We start from the raw sequence: 23,407 nt of genomic DNA on the forward strand, positions 1-23,407 counted from the left end.
AGCAACGGAGAACTGCTGAGTCTGTTTCTATGCAGGAGGGAGGAAGTAGGGTGACAGGGGGGAGGAAGTAGGGTGCCGCGTGTGAGGGGAGGGACCTCAGGGAAGCAGATGGCCTGGTGTGAGGGAGGACCCTCATGGAGCAAGGCCCCTTGGAGCCCAGGTGGCTGTACCCTTTTCTCACCTCAGCCTGAATGAAAAGAAAACATTAGCTTGCAAAAGATTTGAACCCTGTCCTTCCCAAGAACTCTGAAGGACAGCTCTGGGGAAGGACTAGGGGTGGGCTTTAGAGGAAGCAGGAGATGGATTTAGAAAGCCTTGGGCTGGTTCCTTCTTTTCAGTTCCTTAGTCTGGCTCCAGACGTCAGAGGTGGGGAATGTAGAAGTGTGAATATCTTAAAATTAAATTTTACTCTGGGTTAACTAAAATTAATTTATCTATTGTATCTATTGTATTTGTTCCCACTGGGCCGACTTCCTGATAACATGCTATTTAAAATGTTTTGTCTTGTCGGTTAGCCTCAGTTATGAATGCCATTGTACAGTGGTCTTACCTAAAGCCCCTCTCCAGTGTAACTGCCTAGGAGCCACAGCCACAGTCACACCCTACTTCACGAGAACTTTCAGTTTAGCTTCACACCTGAACTGGGTCAACTGAGAAAGCCCATAAGGTTACCTAGCTACTAATAATGGCATTGCTGTCCTTCAGACTCAGGCCCGGTGGCTCTCAGTCCTGTGCTGCCTCTTCTGTGGATATAAACTCCCCATCAGTCAGAAAGAGCAGAATTTGGTAATCATTAATCCATTTTTCCAAATTGTAAAAACCCATGACTATAAACAGTTAAGTAGATGAGTCAAGGCCAAAGTGGAGAGTAAAGCTTCATGAGGAGGAGGCTTGGAATGCACTTCTGAGTGTCACGGGAAATTTAAAAGGCAAAAAACAGAAAGAGTTTCTGGGTGGAGGAAGGTTGATGCAGGAACTGGCATAACTGATAATAGACAGAAGTGGGGCTTGAAAAGATTTTAGCCCACGCAATAATCCAAATCAGACGAAATCACACTGAATTAGAAAAGGCCCAGGTTTAATGGATACCAGTGCTCCTGGGTAGCCCTCCAGGCCCCCCAGGGATAGAGACAGGAAGGAAGACCCTGAAAACCATGGAGAGGGGAAAGGAAGACCAGGAAGACCATGTGTTCGTTCTCTTGGGGGCAGTTTAAACACCCTGTGTGAGTGGTCTTGACCCTCTCTGGGGAGGTCACCGTTTGGTGGGCTTTCTTGGAGATAGAGTCTGGACTGCAGCAACTCCCAGGGGAGGGGGCTTGGAATGGAACTTTCCACCAAACATTTCAGACTCCTTGGGTATAAGGGTGCCCAAGGCTACCAAAAGCAGAGTCAAAGGCTTAAGGTAGCCATAAACAAGGTAGGGTCCTGAAACAGCCAAAAGGTCAGTCAGGACTTAGGATGTCGAGTGCTGGGAGGAGAGGGCACTGTAAAAAAAAGTGACACTTCAGAGAAGTCTGGTTAGCATACCAGAGAGAAAACAGGGAAAGGCTTCCCTCTGCCAGACAGGGCTGAAGGACATGTCTCTGGTTCCCAGGAGAGTCTTCACTAGGGATTGTTGGCAGGTGGCTTACAAGCAACTACAGAAAGATCACAGGATGCTCGTCTGACCTCACTGAAAAAGGCATTCCACATGAACCCCATCTGTTTTCCTCACAGCCTTCTCAAGGGATAGGTCCGGCAGGGACACAAGGCAGATTCTTTCCAGCTGTAGGTATATTGTAAATTTCAGTGAGACACCTAACAGGTACTTGAAATCCTACGAGCGAGATGGAGAAACAGAGACTGGAACATGAACTAGATAAGGAATTGTTATGTCTAGAACCAAGTTCCTTGTAGTGTACCACAAGATCCTGTCTTTATGAGTAGCTTGAACAAAGATGTCACAGGGCCTGTTTTTTTAAGTTTGTGCCTTTGGAAGGATAACTAAAATCCAGGCTAATAGAGTCAAGGCTGAAAAGATCTCAATGGTGAAAGTTTCTGTGGCCCAATAAACCTTTCCGGCGCCGATGCAATAATCCAAATCAGACCAAATCAAACCAAATTTGAAAAAAAAATCCCAGGTTTAATGGATACTAGCACTCCTGGGTGGCCTTCCAGGTCCTCAGGAAGGAGATGGAGAAGGAAGACTGGGAAACCATGAGTTTGTTCTCTGGGGGCACTTTAAATACCCTGTGTGTGTGGTCGTGAGCATCTCTGGGGAAGGGACATCATTTGGCAGGCTTTCTCGGAGGTGGAGTCTGGGCTGAGGCAACTCCCAGGAGAGGGGGCTTGGAACGGAACTTTCCACCCAAACATTCTAGACTCTTTGGGTATATGGATGTCAGTGGTTCCTTGAAATTGACCATAGAGTTGGTATTGGTGCCCAAGAAGTCAGCAAATTTTAATGATCAGCCTCACTTCACCCCACCCAGGATCAGCCTCTCGGCATACCACTAGTAGCCTGCACTATAGGACTTCTGTTAGAGCTGGGATCCTCTGGAATGTGGAAGGGCAAGCTAAGGGAGGGGACACTAGTGTTGGTATGCTTTGGTCTTTTCAGCTTCTGTTTCCCTTGGTAATTGGGCGGAGCTCTCCTGCTAGTGCAAGTACCATTTCCTATCTCCTGCCAAGATCTGTCTGTTTCTCTGTCACTGGAGCTGCTAGGGAAACTCAGCGATCTTCTGTTTCTTAGAATAATTCTTTCCTTGTTTTATGTCGTGTTTGGCTAGTCCTCTGTAGAAGGTGCCTCCCACACCATTCTTAGCTCTATCTGAAAGGACTGTGAACAGCGAATGAATTCAACCAGAGAGAGGGGATTTGGAAACACCTGGCTGCAGAGAACAAGTGATTGCAGGTATGAGGTCCAACCCACAGACAGCAGAAGATATGCAGGCCATATGATAGTAACATCCCAATGATGAAGTTTAGGTTAACTCCAGGTGAACAAGCCACTGTCTCTATGCCACCTGGACAGAAGGCAAACTTCAATTGCATATATCCTTCATTTCTTTTTGAAGAAAAGACTTAAAGTCTGAATTTCGATGTACATGGAAAAAGCAAAGGCCTGTGCTAAACACAATAGGCAAATTCTACTCTAGTCTTGCAAATATTATTTGAGTTTGTTTTTAGGTTCTAAATAAAAAACAAACCAGAAACTGGCTTTCCTGAGATGCTTACAGCATTTGAAAGCCCAAAGTTTACCATTTTTCCAGGGACTCTTCTTCCCAACCTCCCCTTTTCAGTTTCCTAAGAGACAATAGCCATGATCATTTGGGCTACAACCAGCTCCACATTCCTAAAACCCTGGAAAACCCTGAGTAAAGTGTGTATTTTAGCCAGTGAACTTGATCAACTTTTTACAGGAAAACAAACCACCCAAAAATGATTAATTGGAGCAATTTTGAGTCTTGGTAGTCAAACTGTAAGTGAAGGGATTGGTTGAGGTATAGCTATTACTTTAAGTATATGGTTATATATTGTGAAGCTGTATATGAGTCTATTATAAAACCAGTTCATCCTAAGGAAAGATGCGCTATACCCCTGAGTGATGATGGATACAAAGGGTGTCAGAAAGAAATAAAGGAACACAAAACAGGAAGAAAAGAGACAGTCACAAGTTCAGAGGCTGGAGACAATACATTTTGAAGAGAGGTCTGACACAAGGCCAGGGTAGGGAATAAAGAGAAAATGGGAGCCCTGCTGCAGAGCTACAGGACAGCGTCACCGAGGTGATATGTGGTCACTGTAATCAGAAGCCTGACCCAGGACACTAGGAACCCAGGGGAGAATTCCCTCTGACTATCAAAGTTGTGGTTGAAGCCAGGTCTCAGAAATGGACTTACTGGCAGTACTCAGACCCATGGACTTGGGCCTAGAGAAGCTATGGAAAAGTTGAACTTGTAGGGATGTGTGACTATAAAATCTCCAGCTACAGGAGATATAAATGCCAGAATGTTTTCAGAATAGTAAGTTAGGTTTGACAGGACAGGCTCCAAAGCCACAGAGAAACCCTGTCTCGAAAAATAAAAAACAAAAACAAAAAACCAGAAAGTTAGGTTTGAGTGGCCTTGCCTGGCAAGGAAAACGTTAAGATAAGGACCACTCTGGGGAGGAGGGGATGAGATAGTGGGGAACTTGTGAACTCAATAAACTCATGTGTAAAAAAGCAACTGAGTTTATTAAGGTAGTGTGCTCTTCAGTCCAGAAGATCTTTTCTTTTCTTTTTGGGGGGGGGTTTTCGAGACAGGATTTCTCTGTGGTTTTGGAGCCTGTCCTGGAACTAGCTCTTGTAGACCAGGCTGGTCTTGAACTCACAGAGATCCGCCTGTCTCTGCCTCCCAAGTGCTGGGATTAAAGGTGTGCGCCACCACCGCCCGGCATCAAGTTAACGTGCACATCATTCAACATCCAGTCTTCCCCAGCCAGGGTTCCAGGAGAGAATGAACCCCTACCTCCCCAAGGCAACTACAATGAACTTCTTACCTTATATTGGAAGGTCACAGAACCCAGCTTGTTTTATGTGCCTATAGCTCATGTGGGAAGCCTAAGGTGAGGGAGGTTGATAGTCTGGTGACAATTGTTGGCCACCAATGTGCAGTCAGCAACCATTTCATCACTTCCTGAGGTTCAGCCTGAAGGAGGTGGTGGGAAGCAGCTAGAAGTGAGCAAACAAGATCTCCCCTCCACAGCTCAACTAGATTGCTCCATTCATCGAAACTCTGACACCCCCTTCCAGGATTAAAGCCTTTAATAAGCCAAAGCCCTTGCAAAACTTTTAACATTTGAAAATATGTGTGTGTAGCCAGGCGATGGTGGTGCACGCCTTTAATCCCAGCACTCGGGAGGCAGAGGCAGGCGGATCTCTGTGAGTTCGAGACCAGACTGGTCTACAGAGCTAGTTCCAGGACAGGCTCCAAAGCCACAGAGAAACCTTGTCTTGAAAAACCAAAAAAAAAAAAAAAAAAAAAAAAAAAAAAGTGTGTATCTCAGTAATGTTGTCATTAAATTACTATTATTATTTTGTTGTTTTTTCATTTTTAAAAATGTTTATTTATTTATTATGTATACGATATTCTGCCTGTGTGTATACCTGCAGGCCAGAAGAGGGCACCAGACCCCATTACAGATGGTTGTGAGCCACCATGTGGTTGCTGGGAATTGAACTCAGGACCTTTGGTAGAGCAGGCAATGCTCTTAACCTCTGAGCCATCTCTCCAGCCCCCTGTTTTTTGTTTTTTTGAGACGGGATTTCTCTGTGTAGCTTTGGAGCCTGTCCTGGAACTAGCTTTAATAGACCAGGCTGGCCTCGAACTCATGGAGGCAGCACTCAGGAGGACTGCTTCTACCTACCAAGTGCTGGGATTAAAAGTGTGTACCACTGCCCGGCTCAATTAATTTCTATAAAGAATGTTGATTTTGCTTTCACATGGAAATTACTTCGTGGAAAGAGTTCAGTGGAGCTGGAGACAGTTGGCTTTTCATTACTTACTAGTCTGGTCATTTTTGCACAGCATTTATTGAATGAGCAAGTGAGATAGACTTATAAGTTCTTCACATATACTGAAACTCAGTGGGTTTTTGCCCCAACACAATATGTAAGGTTCTGACAATCTTACAGCAGAGGAAACTTAAGCCCATAGTATATAGACAACACAACCAGAAGCACAGTGGTGGTTTGAATGAGAAATGCCTCCCCATAGTATTTGATATTGGAACACTTGGTTGCCAGCGTGACCTTTTGGGAGGAGTAGAGACTTTGAGAGTTTAAAATCTTTCATCAGTTCCAGTTCTCTGTCTCTGCTTTCTGCTTGTGACTGAGGAAGCAAGCTCTCAGTTTCCTGCTCCAGCAGCCAGACTGACACGTTCTGTGTGCCTCACACCATGATGGACTCTTATTCCTCTAGAACTCTAAGTCGAAATGAACTTATTCTGTAATCTGGTTTTTCACATGGCGTTTCATCACGACAGAAAAGTAAGCAATACAAGCATAAAGTAGGTAAGTTAGAGCCTGCTTTAGAAGCCAGCTCTTGAATGCTGATGCAGACCTCCTAGGGGACATCAGGAAAATGGTGGCCAGTCAAGGGGTATGAGGCAAAATAGTTGGTTCCATTGTGTTTTACTGTTTCTGTGCTATCACACGGGGTAAGCATCTAGGAGACGGTACCATGGATTTTTATAGAGAAGCTCACAGCTTCTGCTATACCTAGAAACAGTGGAGAGCCTGAGTCAGCGCCTAGGTTGAGTAGGTGAGCTGAAGAAGCGGGAGTTCTGAAAGGAGTCTTGAGACAGAGTCTTGGGTAGAAAAGGCCAAGACTGTGGAGTCCATGCAAGTGAGAGTATCCCCAGGGACACTGAATAGAAGGAATGGAGAATGCTCAGGGTTCATCCATACTTAGAGGAGAAGCCACCTTCACCTGGAGCTGAAGTCTGGAAGCTCAGCATAGAAAAGACCCAGGGGCCTGAGGGACCAGTAAAGTGAAAGATCACTTGCATCTCAGCAATGTCTGAAAGGCCACAGGAGCCAACATAAGCCATTCTCACAGCATGGTCACAACCCACAGTGCTGAGACAAACTGTCTAACAGAAGGCACTGGCCCTCCTGTGGAGAGCAGCAGAGTTCACTCTGAGGCTGTCATTTAGTCCTGGGTAAGGCCACGAAGTGACTACTAGTGGAAAGAAATGTAGACCTGAGCTCCGAGAATGTCAGCATCTGAGGATGGAGAGAAACATGAAGTAAGAAGACGTCACCAGAGTATGCAGAGCCACAGTGCAGATCTGATTCAAAGAAGAAGACATTGGAAACTGGACACAGAGGGAAACTTGGTGGAATAAGAGAAAACTGTTGTTTTGGGACCTTCTGCATAATGAGAACTTGGATTTCATGTGTTTTTTTAGGAAGGAAGTAGGGTGGTAAAAACCCCTTTAGGAAAGCAAGTCTAGCAACAGGCTGTAATTGATTGGAAAGTAGGAAAATTGGAAACAGAGAATGTCCCAGGGACTATATCCTAGGTCCAGGTGAGGCCAAGGAGTCAAGGCCTAGAGAGTGAAGGGGAGCAGAGGAGTCGAGATGAGGATCAGTTGGTAGAGTGCTTGCCTGGTGTGCATGAAGCACTGGGTTTCATTCCTAGCACTGCCTTAGTTTAATTTTAAAAATAGACAGTGTTGTACATGCCTATGATCCTGGTGTGCCTATAATCTCGGCACTTGGAAAGTGGGCACAGGATGAAAAAGAAAATACAAGAGAGACAAACAGATGTCTGATATTGCAGCTGACTGTTGAGCATACTGACTTCAGATAGGGAGGGCACCATGGTTCCTGTAGGAGAAATGCAGTGAGTTAGAGTAGGAGGGTACCGAGCTCGCTCTAAGGCTCCAGTAGAAAGACTAGGCCTGCGGCACTATGCTATGTCATCACTAATGGTGGTGACAGGGAGTGAGTTTACCATAGCAGGTGGGACAGGGCCCATAAGAAGGAGTCAAGAAAAGACGAGAGTGACTGGAGGTGTCAGTAGAGAGCCAGCTCACTGAGTCACAGACCATGAGGGGTTTGGGAGAGTTTAATCAGAGAAGGGGGCAGGGCGAAAGCTAGAGGCCAGGCAAGGTCTATGGGCCTCAGGGGAGGGGTGGATGGTGACATACTCATGTAACTTCTTAGTGTGTAGTCAGCTTGGGCGACCTTAAATTACCTCCATAGCTCCCTGCTAGCCCTCAGACCTGTCTCACTGCTCCACCTTCAGCTCTCACCGGTCTCTGCCTTCAAGAGCGTGACAATATTAAATGGTAGTATGGCCCCCAATACAAACCAGCCCGCATGCCTCCTTTTGGGTCTGTGGGTTCATTCAGCAATGAAGAAAGGCTGGAGCAGTGTGTGAGGAAAGCAGATCAGGAACAGGATAGGATAGGCAGTGCTGTCTCAACCGGAAGAGCTAGAGAAGGCAGGGAGAAAATGAGCACCTTTGAAGTGATAACTGAGAAGCCCCTCCAGTGTGGGATAAGCTGGTGCTGCTGCCAAGGGAGACAGACTCACTCTGCAGATTCCCACGCACCTGCCACCCACAGCCACCTGGCAGATGAGGCAGTGGAACCCTTCCCTGGGCTGGGCTGACCAGCTAGCTTCCTCTGCACTGGAGCTTATTTCTCTGATCTGAACGGAAGGTGGACCTTGACTGTCTCACTTGTTGCAAAATTTGTTCATGCTGTGTTTACTTCCCCGCTCTCCTCCTGGTTTGCGTTTGCTGTAACTGTCACCACTTAGCTGAGTAGTTGATGCCATTAGCGGGATCTTGTGGGTCCTAAGAATTCACTGACTCGCTCAGCAGCATCTTAGTTCCAGGCTTAGGGCCCAGATTCCTAGAGACACTTTCTAATCCAAGTGAGTTCCTCCCAAGCATAGGCGTCCTTGTGTGAAGAGAGTGTTGTCACATTGCTCTTTGTGGCCTGTGCATGTGAAGCTCCATGCAATCAGAGGGGAAGCATCAGGTGGCCCCTAGAAACCTAGTGTTGGCAAGGTCTTTAACACCCACCCTGTTTAACTTCCCATAGGAATCCCTTCAGCAGCACTTATTAATAACTCTTCTCTTGGTTTAAACTGCTCCCAAAAATAAATATTGAATGGGTGATCCAAGTATGTTGAGAGTTGATATTACTGAGGATATCAAGATGAACACAGGATTTTTTACTGTGTGTGTGTGGGGGGGGTATTACCGTTAATTAGAATTTCTTGGACTTATAAATGTGTACATGGCACTCTAGCCCTCTGTCCGTCCTGATTTTCACTCTTTCTTGATGTCTCCCCCCACCAAGAAGTAGCTCTGGATGACTTCGTAAGCATGGAAGGCAGAGATAGTGAGACCAAGTACCAAGCTCCAAAAACCCAGAGGCCACACCAAAGCCATTCTAAATGCATGAGAAGTCCAGAGATTTGTTTGTAATCATATTTAACCTGAGGAGTCACATTTGTGTCACAGCAATTGGATGTGTAGCCTGTGCACTCAGGCCTGTAGTTAGGAGCGTGAACCCAGCTGTCTGAGTGCCCTCAAGATCATGAATTGCTTCTTTGTCATTCGCCAACTTAGCTGCATAAACATACTGCTCCTGCAACAAAGAAATGGGCTTGCGGGCAGTGGTGGCACACGCCTTTAATCCCAGCACTTGGGAGGCAGAGGCGGGCAGATCTCTGTGAGTTCAAAGCCAGCCTGAGGTATAGAGTGAGTTCCAGGACAGCCAGAGCTACACAGTGAGACCTTGTTTCAAAAATCAAAACAAACACACACACCCCCCCCGCAACAAAACCCAAGCAAACAAAAAGAAAAAGAAAATGGCCTCAGAGGCACAGCGAGTGTTTTCTACTCCTACCACCTTTGGGAAGAGAAAAAAACCTTCCTTGTTCCTCTGTATAAGGGGCAAAGCCTTACTACGACATCATAAAACAGATCTCACTACAGATCAGGCAATCTCAAGGTAGTTTCTGAAGCACTGGAGATTATGTCCTGGTCGCTTGTCATCTGGGCTTCTCACTAACTGTCTTTACAAAGAGGCCAAGAGCCTCTGCTTCTGTAGGCCTGCTGGTCAGCCTCTCTGTGTGGTGGTGTGCATGATTCACCTCAGCAGCTCTGAATCCTCTCCATGTTACAACTTTGAGCAGCCTCAGCATGGTGTTTCTCAGTCGCTCTTGTTTAGAGGAAGATGCCCTGGTGTATTTTTTCCCAAGTATGGAGACCTTCAGGACTGTGACACAGATGACCAGCATGGTTTCCACCCAGGCATCACTTGCCCTTGTACTGCCCTAGCCCTGTGGGCCCCGTCTTGTTCTTGAACATTCCTTGTTTTCCCACCTCTGGACCTCCTCCTAGGCTACTTTCTCGCCTGCAGCTTCCTTCTTTTCTCTCTGCTCTGAAGTCTTTCTGCCTGATCTTGACTCCTTAAATTCTCTGTTCTCTCCAGCCAGTGGCAGCATTCCCTCATGGCCACTGGAGCTTAAGCTCCATAAGAACAAAGACCTTGTGCATGCCCAAATACTCAGTGTCCAGCACCTAGCAAATGTTTGCTAAATGCTTATTGAGTGAAAAAAAGAGAGATCACTCCCTCTGGCCCTCCATGTGTCTCTGTGCTGTGTGCACGAACCAATCGCTAAAATTTGTGAAAACAGAAATCATGGCTTCGTGTCACCTCTAGCAGAGAGTCTCGAATGTCCTGAAAGCTTAATAACGATGGTGACCCAGGTCGCCACGGTGCTTACTGTGTTTAGGGGAACAGAGCGGCTCCTCCTGCGCTGCTCACACTCGCCTAGAAAACTACCAAGGTCTTCTCTTCCCTGCTGAACTCTTGCCCACTTGGACAGGATATTCTTGAGAACATGGTATATTAACCCTGCATTCTTCCAGAACTTTATAAAAGCTACAGAAGATTGTTCACGTCTGTTATCCAGTGGTTGGCTGGTTAATTCCCGAGTAAGCCACTCTCAAAACTGATTAGAATTCTCTTCCAAATACATTATTGGGAGAAGGCCAGAAAAGGGTATACTATTCTATCTTGTAGGGGGAAGAATCCAGCAGATAGTCACAGAGCTGTGGCGCCAGAGCCTTCCTTTCTTCTGTTATTGTAAATTATTGCTGTAGTAGAAAGCCAGATTGCAGCAAGATAGAACATCACACTTCCTCTCAGCAGAGTCTTACATAAGAAAGCCTTTATAACTAGCCATTGCTATTAAAACGCATGCTGTTGAATGTAAAGTGCAGCCGTTGTCTTATATGCTTTCTACGTTCTAAGCTGTCCCTTGCCTCTGGGACAGCTGTTGAATGCATTTCTTTTTGTTTAGTAAAAGAAAACTAATTTTGAAAACACAGGGCATGGTGGCACACATTTGTAATCCCAGCACTCCTGAGGCTAAAGCAAGGGGAACAAGGATTTGAGAGCCACTTGAACTACAGAGCTCTAGACCAGCCTAACTGGGAAGGGTAGGATAGCAAAGAAAATTAATTTTGTAACCCTCCAAAGTGCCCATCGTAGAGATAAAACAGTAATTACTTTTAGATATTTTACCTGTCTCCCTGCATCTAGTCTGTCTCCTACCCATCTCAGAATCTGAGTGCCGGTAGAGCCAGATGGTGCAGTCTGCAAGCTGATGAAGCTGCAGCAGGTGGCTCACAAGGGAGCCTTTTAAGAGGGCAGCACCACCATCCGAGATCATCATTGCTGTGAATAAATGTGGACACTAAAATTGCTGAGCCTTTGTTTTTTTTGTGAGAAACTGGAAACCCTACTCTTAGGCTATATAACCTGAGTTTTAAATGTTAAAAATCCTTTAACCCCACCCCATTGGGAGGCAGAGGCAGATGGAGCTCTGTGAGTTCACTGCCAGCCTGGTTATAGAGTAAGTTTCAGACCAGCTAGGGCTGTGTAGAAAGACCTTGTATCAAAAGAAAAAAATTAAATCTTGAATATGATCAAAATATATACAAGCGGAAATGCCATAATGAAACCCATTATTATATATAGCTAGTATATGCTGATAAAATTTTTAATAAAAATGTTTTAAATAGTTTAAATTTTATGCAGCTCAAATTGTTAATGTCTGTGTTGGATTCTTCCCATAGAAAAGTAATTTGCAGCCTTCTTCCTGCCCTTTTGGTTCTGCCAGCTTTTAGGTGTTCAGGAGTCCTCAGCATCATTGGGATTGTGCTACCCATTCTTAGAAGGTATTTAAGTGATTTCAGTCAGGACAGGGACTAAGTGGAGCCTGGCTCAAGTATCTGGGCTGCTCCACTGAGGCTGGCTGGAAGAGGCAATACAGAGTTACTTTAGCACAGATCTGCTCCCGTAGAAGCAGAGCATTCCTACACGTGGACATGCGCCATGACTATGGGACAGATTGCCCTAAACTCAGTGGCTTGTGCAGTGTTAGTCATCTCAGTTTCTGGGGGTCAGTAACTTGAGAGCAACTTGGCTTAGAGGGTCTGGCTCAGTTTTGGGGAGACTGCAATCCACTGAACCCTCAGCCGGGCCTATAAACACTTAAAAACTGGCAGGGATGTGGGATCTGCTTCTAAAGAAGCTCCTCATGACTGGCAAGCTGGCGCTGGCTGCTGGTAGGTGCTCGTTACCCTCTCGACATGACCACTGCTTTCTCCTGTGGCCAGTGACTCAAACTCGACAGGCTAGAAGCAAGTGTCTTTTGATGACTGATCTCACAAGTCACACATCATTATTTCTGTGATATTTTATTGATTCCACACACATTTACCCTACTTGCTATAGTGGGGTACCTGATAAGGAGATGTGGACTGTCACAGGCCATCTTAGAGCCTGGCTGTCACTGCTGTGCTCCCAGTAGACCCTCAGTACGTCCTTATAAACCCACGTCCAACATTAAAAAGAGTCTTCCAAAGAAACCTAAGAAAATAACACACATATCACAGCGATTTGTGTTTCATTTCCCAGCATTTCTGAGACCAACCTCAGAAATTAAATCCCCTGCATGTATATTTAGCCCATCTCACAAATGCCTTCTCTGGAACTATCTATAGTAATTTTTTTTTTTTTAAGTTTTTCGAGACAGGGTTTCTCTGTGGTTTTGGAGCCTGTCCTGGAACTAGCTCTTGTAGACCAGGCTGGTCTCGAACTCACAGAGATCCACCTGCCTCTGCCTCCCAAGTGCTGGGATTAAAGGCGTGCGCCACCACCGCCCAGCCTAGTAATTTTTTTTTTAATATATATCCAAAATGTGTTTATTGGGATGGTTCCCACTCATCTCGAATCTGGTGCTTTTCAGTGCTGCTTCCTCCTGAAGGAGCATCCTTCTGTCAGTCTTGCTTTCCCGCCTGTAGGCTGACAGAGGACAGTGGAGCAGCCGACACACAGGACTACCGTCTGTGCATGGCTAAAGACCGTGGTGATTCTATAGCATCCTGGGCACTTCACATCCATAAAGTAGGAATTGGGGCTCTGCACCAGGCGCTTTTTCTTGTGTTTCCTCTTTTCCTCCTCTGGAGAGGTATGAAGGAGATCCTTTGCTAGAGGCATGTTCTCGTAGGGAGGTCGTCACTGCCGGAAAGGCCTATAGTAATTTTTTTAAAATTAAAATCCTGCTCACACTATCACTTAGAACAGTGGTTCTCAACCTTCCTAATGCTGTGACTCTTTTTATATAGTTCTTCCTGTTGTGTGACCCCAACCATAAAATTGTTTTCATTGCTATTTCATAACTGTAATTTTGCTATTCTTATGAATTGTAATGTATCTATGTTTTCCAGTGGTCTTATGTGACCCTGTGAAAGGGGAGACTCACAGGTTGAGAACCACTAACTTGGAGTGCTAAATTCAGGTGTACCCTCTGCTTCCAGAGGGAGTGCTAATCAGCTCACCCTGTCTGCTCTATGGGGTATTTCTTGAATATTCTTTGTGAGCATGTTCTCTCAGTTACTCTAGGATGCCGCTTCTACTGAGCCTACTGGTTGTTGGTTTGCTTGTTTTCCTTTTTCAAGTAGGTGGGAAGGCGTAAGCAGGAATGATGGGTACTTATATCAGAGACAGTGATACAAGCCAGAGAATAATGGCCAGTTTGGGGCTACATTCCATAGTCCACTGCACAAAGCCTCATTGCCATCTCATGTCAGTTAATTGGAGGAGTAGGATCCCCCAGTTTCTGCCACGGTATCCGCTCTGGTACCCCTGACTGATCCACACACCAACTCAAAGGCCACGGTATCTGCTCTGGTACCCCTGACTGATCCACACACCAACTCAAAAGCCACAGTATCCGCTCTGGTACCTCTGTCTGATCCACACACCAACAAGACAAGTGGGTGCTGCTGATGCTCTCAAACACACACACTTCAGGCCCCATGCTGCTATAGCCTTTTTCAAGATAACCCTTTATTTTCATTTTAACAAGATTTAGCTTGAATAAAAATGCTAAGGGGAAGGAAAGGTGCCCCAATATTATTTACCCCTAAGGGAACTCCCCAACTAGTAGCCAATTCTTGTTCGTTCAATAAACAAAACCAAAGGCTGAGAATTGAAGGTCACCACTAGCAACATTGTATGGGTCCTGTAGCATTTGGATGTATCCCTGAGGGAACACTGTATGGGCCCAGTCCCTGAAGCCACCCACCCTGGCAGGGCCACCAAGTCCTGGTGTTAGTAAATGGAAATGACATGTATAATTCATAAGGCCGTGGTGGCGTGCAATCTGTGGTGGTGGGGGGCGGTAATTATAGAATTGAGAAATGAGCTGCAGTGTGGAAGCAGCCTTTCTAGGGGAGAGGCTGTGTGATAGATGGCCTGCATTGTTCTTCTGACCTTTTCCTGAACTTCCCTTTAGAAGAACAGAGGAAATACACTTCTGCCATTTCCCATATTGTTTTTGAATCATACCTTAAGATGCCCACCCTTAGCATTTTTGGTTTTCTACTGGAAGTTTACCTTCTCTCCTGTACTTTGCTCTACAATGAAAAATATAATCACTAATTGTTCTGCCGTAGTGTTAATGCAGAAAACGGAGGCTACACAAATATTTGTCCATACTGGACACAATGCTTATGAGGAAAGGAAACTCCCAGTGGCATCCACTCCCTCTGTCCTATATTCCCTGCCAAGCAGAGAAATCAGGAAATGGCCTTCAGTGATGATGCCAAACCCAGGAGGAATGAGGGCCTACCCAAACCTGCAACCAGACAGTAGAATCCTTTGGTGGCTGGGAGGGTGTAAGCAGGTGTGGTGGGACAGTGCTGCAGGCCTGGAGGATAATGACCAGTTTGGGGGCTATGATTCGAAGTCCACTTCACAAAACCCCGTCCCCATCTGTCCTAACCTTAGCTGGCTCTCCAGTGCTTTTCTGTCACAGGCAGTCCGTCGATCTGGTCATGGAAGCCCAGAAGAGGGAGCGATGGACGAGTCCACCTCACTGGTCTTTTCTTTATTAGTATATATTAGCTATACTAAATAATGAATTATGCTCTTTCTCTTTGTGGGAAGGGAGAGAGCATAGGTTAAAACAAAGTCTCACTGTAGTTTATGCTGGCCTGGAGCTGGCAGTGCGATCCTCCTACTTCTGCTTTTGCCTCTCTCCAGGCTGGGATTACAGGTGTACACCAACATGCTCTGCTCCACTAAGACCTTTTCAAAGGAGTATATAACATATTTTGATCATATTTACCCCCAATTTTGATTACTCTTCCCTACCCTTCCCTCCTCTAGCTGGTCTCTTCCTCTTCCCAAATAGCCTTCCCTTTTACTTTTTCTACTCTGATAGTTTTTTGAATAGTTATTGTTGTTATTGTTATTTGAGTCTCGATTCTTCATGAGATAATCGTGACCCTATAGTCATATATCCTACCCTGAAGCCCTGAAACAGGGGTATTCTAAAGAGCGACTCAGGCCCCTCCCTTTTTCTAGTAGACTACTGCCTTCTTTAACTTGCAAAACTGGTATGTTTAACAGGCATAAGGGAGTTATATCTTGGAGCTGCCCTCCAAAAAATAGGCTCCAAAGTCCACTACACAAAACCCTTTTTACCTATGATAGGAATGGATTCAGGAACAAAAAATTCTGCAAGGCCTAGGACGGGTTCACACAACCAAAGACTCCAAGAGTGATATTTAAGACTCTATTTTCCTTAATCTATACTTGAATAAAATACTCTCTGAGAGTGTTTTATGTGGAGGCCATCTGGAGCCCAGCCCCTCTTACCCCCAGGAAAAGGCTTGTTAATTTGTCTCACAGCTAAATTTGTGTATGTCTTAGGCTTTGGCTCATGGCTTTGTAAAAATGGTAACGTGACCACAGACCTGGGGGGAGGACATTAGACCCAGACACACACACACACACATGCACACACGCACGCACTTGACCAAAGTGCAAATGAACCCATTTTCTGTTCCCTAATGTCTTCAGAGTGCAGAGACTAAGGCAGCTGGGAATGGACCTACTTGCCTCTGTAACAGCATTGCCCTGAGCTGAGTTTCTCTTGTTTGACGTGATGGTCTCCAGTTCCATCCATTTTCCTACAACAACATAATCTCATTCTGTATGGCTGAGTAAACATCCATTGTGTATCTACCCGGGCTGCTTTATGCACGTGTTTGCTGAGAGCAATTAGGTTAACCAACCAAGAAGACTTCTGTGGGATTTTTATCCAAGCCAGAATTTCTAACAAGGCAAGGCTTCACTTAGCTTTAGAATTGACTCTCAGTTGAATCTTCAGAGTATTTGGGAGTTTTGTTAATTTTCTTTCTTTTTCAAGTCAGTTTTTAAGGCCAAATGAAAAAGAACGTGATGGTTCTAGGCGAGAACCTTCCCACCTAGAACTGCTGAGTTGTTTGTCAGTTGTTGCTGAGTACCTGCTGTGCACAGTGCTATGTCCAGCACAGTCACCAGCACTGCCTCAAGAAATCAGTGGGGTTCTGTCTCCCTAAGGCCTGTCTGTCTGCAGGGAGTTGCAGGACAACCTGCAGACCCCACTGGCTGGTACAGATGCTGTTGCAAGCTCTTCTTCTTTGGGAGCAAGGAAACATAGGTCTTCATTCTGGGATTGTTGCCATCATTTCAAATATCTATTCAATTGCCTGGGGAAGTAATTAGATGATTTTTTAAAAAGATTTTCTATCTAGTCTCCTCACCCCCTTTCTCTGTAACTGTTCTTCATCTCCAGATGTGTGTATATATGGAACATACACATGTTCATGCATGTTCTTTTTCCCTACCACCAAGTCAGTTTCGCTTGTACATATGTTTTTAAGTGTATAAACTACCCATGTCATACTTGTACTAAAAGTAGGTACTTCTTTTTTGATTGATTTTTTTTGTTTCTCCTGCAATTTCCCACATTATAAAGTAAGAACTCAAAGAGTTTGCTCAATCCCTCCCCCTTCTTTCCTTAAAAATGATGAGAAACTGCTGTCACATAGTGTGATAGAGCATTTACTGCATTCTTATGGTAGAAGGAAAAGGTGCTTGACTGAACCGCCATCATCACAACCATCATTATGAACAAAGCCAGGCAGTATCTGTTCACACCTCCCACTTACTGCTATAAGGCTCTGCTGGGTACCACAGGGTGCAATGACGAGATGCGGAGCCTGTGGCCCCAAGATGCTTCCAGTCTAGATGCAAGGCTGACTAGATTTTTCTCATTGAAGAAGACAGGTTATCAGTGAAAGTGGGATACAATTCTAATTTAAGTGGGAACGTAGAAGAGAGCACCTCCTCTTGGTAAGGGGAGAGCTCTGGAGGAGACAAGGTATAAGTGGAAAGCCTTGCAGAGACAGGAAATGGGGGGGGGGTTTCTGAGACACATAGCTGTGCTGAAAGCAATGGAGGCAATGACAGGAAATGAGTGTTTGGTGGAGAGTTCTGCCTCTCAGCCCTCCATACCGGCTCTCTGTATAAGTCCCTCCTCTTTCTCCACAGCTCCACTTCTCATCCCCAGCTGTGGGAACTCCTTAGTTCCAGTACCCACCAGTCTGCTAGAGTAGTGTTTGGTATTCATGAGAACAAAATGAACACTCTAATCTCTTGCTGAATGTTGCTCCATTCCAAAGGCCTGCCTGCAGTCCCAGCTCTTGGATTGCAAAAGAGGCCCCATTGTTATAATGAAACCAGCAGTTTATGGGAACATAGGGCAATGGTATTGCCACCTGGGGGAATAGCTCAGCATCTTGCACAAACAGAAAGGTCGTCTATGTTCTGCTTAGTTTGCTGTGGGTGTTCCAGGATTCAGTGGCTGTCACCAGGGCATAGAAATGTCATCCATCCCTGTAGGAATTGATGGTTCGAATGACGTTCAGATTGCCTACCTGCTACACTTCTGCGCCCCCTAGTGGCAGATTTAAAGAGACAGTTGAGTGTTCTTGCGGGACCAAGACAAACAAAGCAAATTTGGGTTTAGTTTTGTTTGTTCCTTCTACTCCCCCAGCTCTTGAGTATTGAAAGTTATCCCTTAAATAAGATGCTCTTGGCTAGAGTTTATAAACCCCTTGTCCAGCAGAATATTCCTGTTCCTAACTTCTGCTGAAGCAACCAGCCAACAGTTGTGAGAGCTCTTCCCTTGTCCTGACCCTTGGCAAATCTCAGGGGACATACTGTGAGAAAGTGAGCCATGATTAAGCCTGTTCTGTGGGCATTTACTTCCTTGGACTTGAAGGGCATGCTCTTGAAAGTCCCCTTTGCAAGTGTGGTTTCCTGGCAAAGCCAGGATCATGTGCACTTTCCTGAGAGCTGGCCTCATCCCTGTGGCTCATCTAGACTCATGAATGCCTTCTTGCTTGGAGATAGCCACACCCTGTACTTACTGGGTCAGCATACCCAATCAGCTAGCTCCAAGGTTCTGCTGAGAACTTGCTCTACAGGATGTTAGCAGGCTTTGGCCCTTGGTTCTTAGTAATCCTCTACTTGATACTGTGAACAGAAAGAAACTTCTGGTGCTTTCCCTGCCACTGCAGTGAATCGCCTTCATGTTCTGTGGGGTCTTTTTCATAGCTCAGGTTTCTGGCTTCTGTTCTCTGAATTGGTCTGATTCCAGTCAGTGACACCAAATGTACCTCCATTTCCAAGAAGGAATAATTTTCCATTGTCAGAGTCTTCTCTTTAATCACTAATCAGCAGCAATAAATAGTGGCTTGCTATTTAACCCTACGATGACCAGATGAGGGTGGAAGGAATGCAGTCACTTGTCTGTGGGTTAGAGATGCAGAGGCCTCTGCAGGCCAGGCACAGGACGATATGGGAGGGAGAGTGCTGACACTCTTCTGCTCATGTTCATTTACCCAACAAGCATTTTCCGAGTACTCAGAATGAACCAGTCAAAGCTAAATGTTAAAACAGTGAGATCGTGCCGTTTAAATGAGTAAAGTGTCACGTAGGTAATACCACTGTTTTTCTGAGGTAGAAAGTGAGCCCTTGGATACTAGGTTCACATGGAAGACGCTGTCCCTTCCATGGCATGACATCCATTTTCACTCTGGTGGTAGCATCCATATGTGTCACCAGGTCGAATATCGGGAAGATGCTGTTTGTGCAGTGAATCCATAGGAATTGAAACTCTGAATTTCCTCCCAGGGTAAAGGAAAGAGGGGTTGCCCTCAGAAAGCTGTGTGACAGCAGGTGACAGAGGTGTTTGAGTTGGCCCTCCCCAGTATCAGCAGGTTTTCCTGTGGAAGCCAGAACTGCCCAATTTTAGTTCTCAGCTTTAGTCAACAGACTTCACAAAGCAGAAGAAAAACTTAACAGAAGGAGCTGTGAGATGTCACCGAAAGCCCATGGCTCTGTCTGCTTAGCTCTGTTCTTTCAAGTCTCTTCTTACACAGCCTGGCTGGGGCTTCGTGACGCTGGGGACCCACTTCAGCCATCTTGTGTGTCTGCAGCATAAACAGGCTGCAGAGCCCCTTTGATGAGAAGGGACAGTGTTTAAGGGACAAGAGGAACTTGACATTCTGGGACGCTCTTTGCTGTAGCTGTCTTTGCTTTCCAATCATTTTTGTTGTGTATGTCTCTGTATGTGTGCGCGTGCGCACGGTGAACACACCACATTCTCTCATTCTCTCATTCTCTTCGCTCTCTCTTCCCTCCCTCTCTTTTTGGTGTGACCATATGAAGGCCAGCTGTCATTCCTCAGAAGCCATCCCCATGGTGTTTTGAGACAGGATCTCTTGTTGGCCTGGAACTTCTGGTTCAGCTGGAACCCTCTGGTTAATCAGAAATCCCCAAGAGGGTCCTCCTCTCTCCACTCTCCAGCACTGGGCTTACAAACACGGGTTACGACTTCTGGGCTTCCATACAGGTGCTAGGAATCAAACTCAGGTCGCCTTGCTTATTACATAGCAAGCACTTCGTGTACTGAGCCCTCTTAGCCCTGCTATATACTTCTTTGTGTCTGTCTTTCCCAACAAAAGTGAAACAAGATTTTTTAACTATTACAAGCACCTGGACTTTTATAAGTGAAAAACAAATCATTATGTGGACACCAGCAGATCTCATCATTCGGGGTCCTGGGCTAGCTAGTAACTAACTGTCCACTAGCATTGGTTGAGTGTATAGTTTGTCAAATGGCCCTGGCAGACAGCTCATCCTGGCGCTGCAGTCCTGGACAGGCTCTCTCCAGCAGCTTGACTTCCTGGTAAAATACCATAGACTGGAAGATTTAGGCTGCCCGGGCCAGAAACAGGCAATGTAAGCACAGCACTGCCAGGAAGGTGAGGATTCTGGGAATCTTAGGGCTGCTGAGTGTTTGCGAGATGAACCGTTGTGGCTTTTCCTAGAAAGGATCAAGTTGTTTCTTCCTAGGAACATTTCCCAGTGAGATATGCACTCATAGTCAGGAGTTTGTTTTTATTTTTTCCTCTTTCCCTTCTTCCTTGGTTTTTATATGTTGTCAAGCCAAATTAGTGACAAATGCATGTCTCTAACTGTGCACGTGCTCTGCTTTATCTCCTCTACCACATGCTTGCATATTGGAATGCTGGTGTCAGAGTGTATCCTGGACATCTGAGCGCTGGCTTCAGTCCACCAGGATCATTAGAGGCCTTTGTGTTGTAGTCAGTTTGTGTTCCAGAGCCAACATTTTCCTCCATATGTAAGCACAGAACTAAAGTTTGATTTTGATGGTATCCTTGGCAGAGATGGAGTATCCCTAGGAATCAAAGATTAGCACCAAAAAATACATGTGTATTAGTGCACGCACGGGAAAATCTTTCAGCGCTAACACTGCCAATACAGATCACAACAGCTACCCCTCTGGTTTGCTGAAGACGTTATATTTAAAAAAAAAAAAAATCCCTGGTTGACCTGGGAATAGCCAGGCTTGCATCACTGTTTATTTTATTAAGCTCTACATTTTTCTCTACTCCCCTCCCCTTCAACTCTCTCCCATGGCTCCCATGCTCCCAATTTACTCAGGAGATCTTGTCTTTTTCTGCTTCCCATGTAGATTAGATCCATGTATGTCTCTCTTAGGGTCCTCATTGTTGTCTAAGTTCTCTGGGATTATAATTTGTAGGCTGGTTTTCTTTGCTTTATATCTAAAAACCACTTATGAGTGAGTACATATGAAAATTGTCTTTCTGGGTCTGGTTTACCTCACTCAATATGTTTCCTAGCTCCATCCATTTGCCTGCAAATTTCATGATGTTGTTATTTTTTTCTGCTGTGTAGTACTCCATTGTGTAAAATACCACATTTTCCTTATCCATTCTTCAGTCGAGGGGCATTTAGGTTGTTTCCAGGTTCTGGCTATGACAAACAATGCTGCTATGAACATAGTTGAGCACATGTCCTTGAGCCATAGTTGAGCCTCCTTTGGATATATACTCAAAAGTGGTATTGCTGGATCTTGAGGAAAGTTGTTTCCTAATTTTCTGAGAAATTGCCAGCCACACTGATATCCAAAGGGGCTGTACCAGCTTGTATTTCTACCAGCAATGAAGGAGTGTTCCCTTTACCCCACAACCTCTCCAGCATAAGTTGTCATCAGTGTTTTTGATCTTGGCCATTCTTACAGGTGTAAGATGGAATCTCAGAGTTGTTTTGATTTGCATTTCTCTGGTGACTAAGGATGTTGAACATTTCCTTAAGTGTCTTTCAGCCATTTTAGATTCCTCTGTTGAGAGTTCTCTGTTTAGGCCTGTACTCCATTTTTTTTATTAAATTATTTGTTCTTTTGATTACCATTTTCTTGAGTTCTTTATATATTTTGGAGATCAGCCCTCTGTCTGATGTGGGGTTGGTGAAGATCTTTTCCCATTATGTAGGCTGTCTTTGTCTTGTTGACCGTGTCCTTTGCTTTACAGAAGCTTTTCAGTTTCAGGAGGTCCCATTTATTAATTATTTCTCTCAGTGTCTGTGCTGCTGGGGTTTTTTTTAGGAAGTGGTCTCCAGTGCCAATGCATTCAAGTGTACTTCCCACTTTCTCTTCTATGAGGTTCAGTGTGGCTGGTTTTCTGTTAAGGTCTCATTTCTATAGATGCAGAACTGTTTTCCTGGCAGCCTTGCCTGTGAACCAAGACTATATTCTCTTTCTAGGTGGTACCCTAAGGTGTTCTCTAGCCCTTACTGTGTAGGCTATTTTCTACGGATCTCTCGTGTTTCTGGCTCTAGTTCCTCTCAACTCACCTTTTCCTTTCCGCCCTTTAGATTTCTGCTGCTGTCTCTTGGTCTCCGTGTTGCTTTGATGTAGTCCCATGCCTTCACTGCAGGTCACCAGTCTCCAGTGGCTCAGAACTCGTGACAGTATGGCCAAGTCTCCTTAGTTTTGCAATAGAAACGTAAGATTTAACAACCCGTCTGAAATACAATTTTACATTTTGATTGCTTCTGCCCCAGCCATACTGAGGTTACTTTCAATCTACATATATTTGTGGGAACAGACTTCTTCACTGCAGTTCAATTTGAGTATACCTTATTATATTAGTGATTATAAAATACTAGGAACTAATACAGTTTCTTGCTTCCAAGGAGTTCAAACCGCTTTATAATTCTACTGGCCATAATTTATCTTCATAAGCTACTATACAGACAAGAGAAAAAGTAAGATTAATAATCACATTTTATAGAGGGTGAAATAAAACTAGGAGAAATTGAGTCGCATTTTCCCAGAAATGCTCAGCTCTCCCTGGGCTCTCTAAATGAGCTGCAGACTGATCACCCATATCAGGAATGCACGTGAACCTTGCTTTATCCGAGCACTGTGAACAAGGGTAAGACCTTGACTCTGGGCCACTGGTTAGCTGACGCTACTGGAGTGAGCAGAATATGTGCCTGACCTCTGCTGCACTGAGTGTTGGGAGCACACACAGGGGCGGCTCTCTCCACTGGATCCTTAGGTCTCTTCCCTGGGCTTTGTTCCCAGGGCATCACTCTGGCATCACAACTACCAGCTTGATAGGAGGACTGCCCACAGCACAGGACAGGGGCTGCATTTTCAGTCCTAGCCTTGTGGCTTTGTGCATGCTGCTGCCATCTATTGCCAAATAAATGGAAGACTGGGGTCTAGGCCCAGTTCTGTTTCTAGAGTGAGGTGAGCGGTCTGTGGCTGTGGGTTCCAGTGTGGAAGAGGAAAAGGCATCCTTGAGATGCCAAAAAGGAGCAAGGGAAGTAACAGTGTTGAGCACATTTCTAGCATAAGCGAGGCCGTGGGTTGAATTCAGAGCACCAGAAATGAAAACAGAAAAGGGGTGTTCTTTTTGTTTGATTGCTGCCATATAAATTAAGATCACCAGGTGGTGGTGCTTATCTTTAATGCCAGCACTTGGGAGGTAGAGGCAGGTGGATCTCCATGAGTTTGAGGACATCCTGGTTTACAAGAGTTAGTTCTGGGACAGCTAGGGCTACACAGAGAAACCCTGCCTCGAAAAAAAAATTAAATCAGATAATAGGGGAC

The 23,407-nt window shown here is 45.3% G+C and overlaps 2 protein-coding genes across 8 annotated transcripts in view; one reads left to right on the top strand and one right to left on the bottom strand.

Moving 5' to 3' along the window:
- Nucleotides 1-23,407, top strand: part of Hipk2 (homeodomain interacting protein kinase 2) — a 200,724-nt gene that overhangs the window by 105,813 nt on the left and 71,504 nt on the right. The gene's annotated exons all lie outside the window — the stretch shown is intronic.
- LOC130877510 (40S ribosomal protein S27-like) lies at nucleotides 12,758-13,071 on the bottom strand. Its single transcript, XM_057774886.1, has one exon. The coding sequence runs from the start codon at nucleotides 13,057-13,059 to the stop codon at nucleotides 12,805-12,807; it is 255 nt and encodes an 84-aa protein (XP_057630869.1). The 5' UTR covers nucleotides 13,060-13,071; the 3' UTR covers nucleotides 12,758-12,804.

This window comes from Chionomys nivalis, chromosome 1, assembly GCF_950005125.1.
Source record: "Chionomys nivalis chromosome 1, mChiNiv1.1, whole genome shotgun sequence".
In the NCBI taxonomy this organism is placed as follows: domain Eukaryota; kingdom Metazoa; phylum Chordata; class Mammalia; order Rodentia; family Cricetidae; genus Chionomys; species Chionomys nivalis.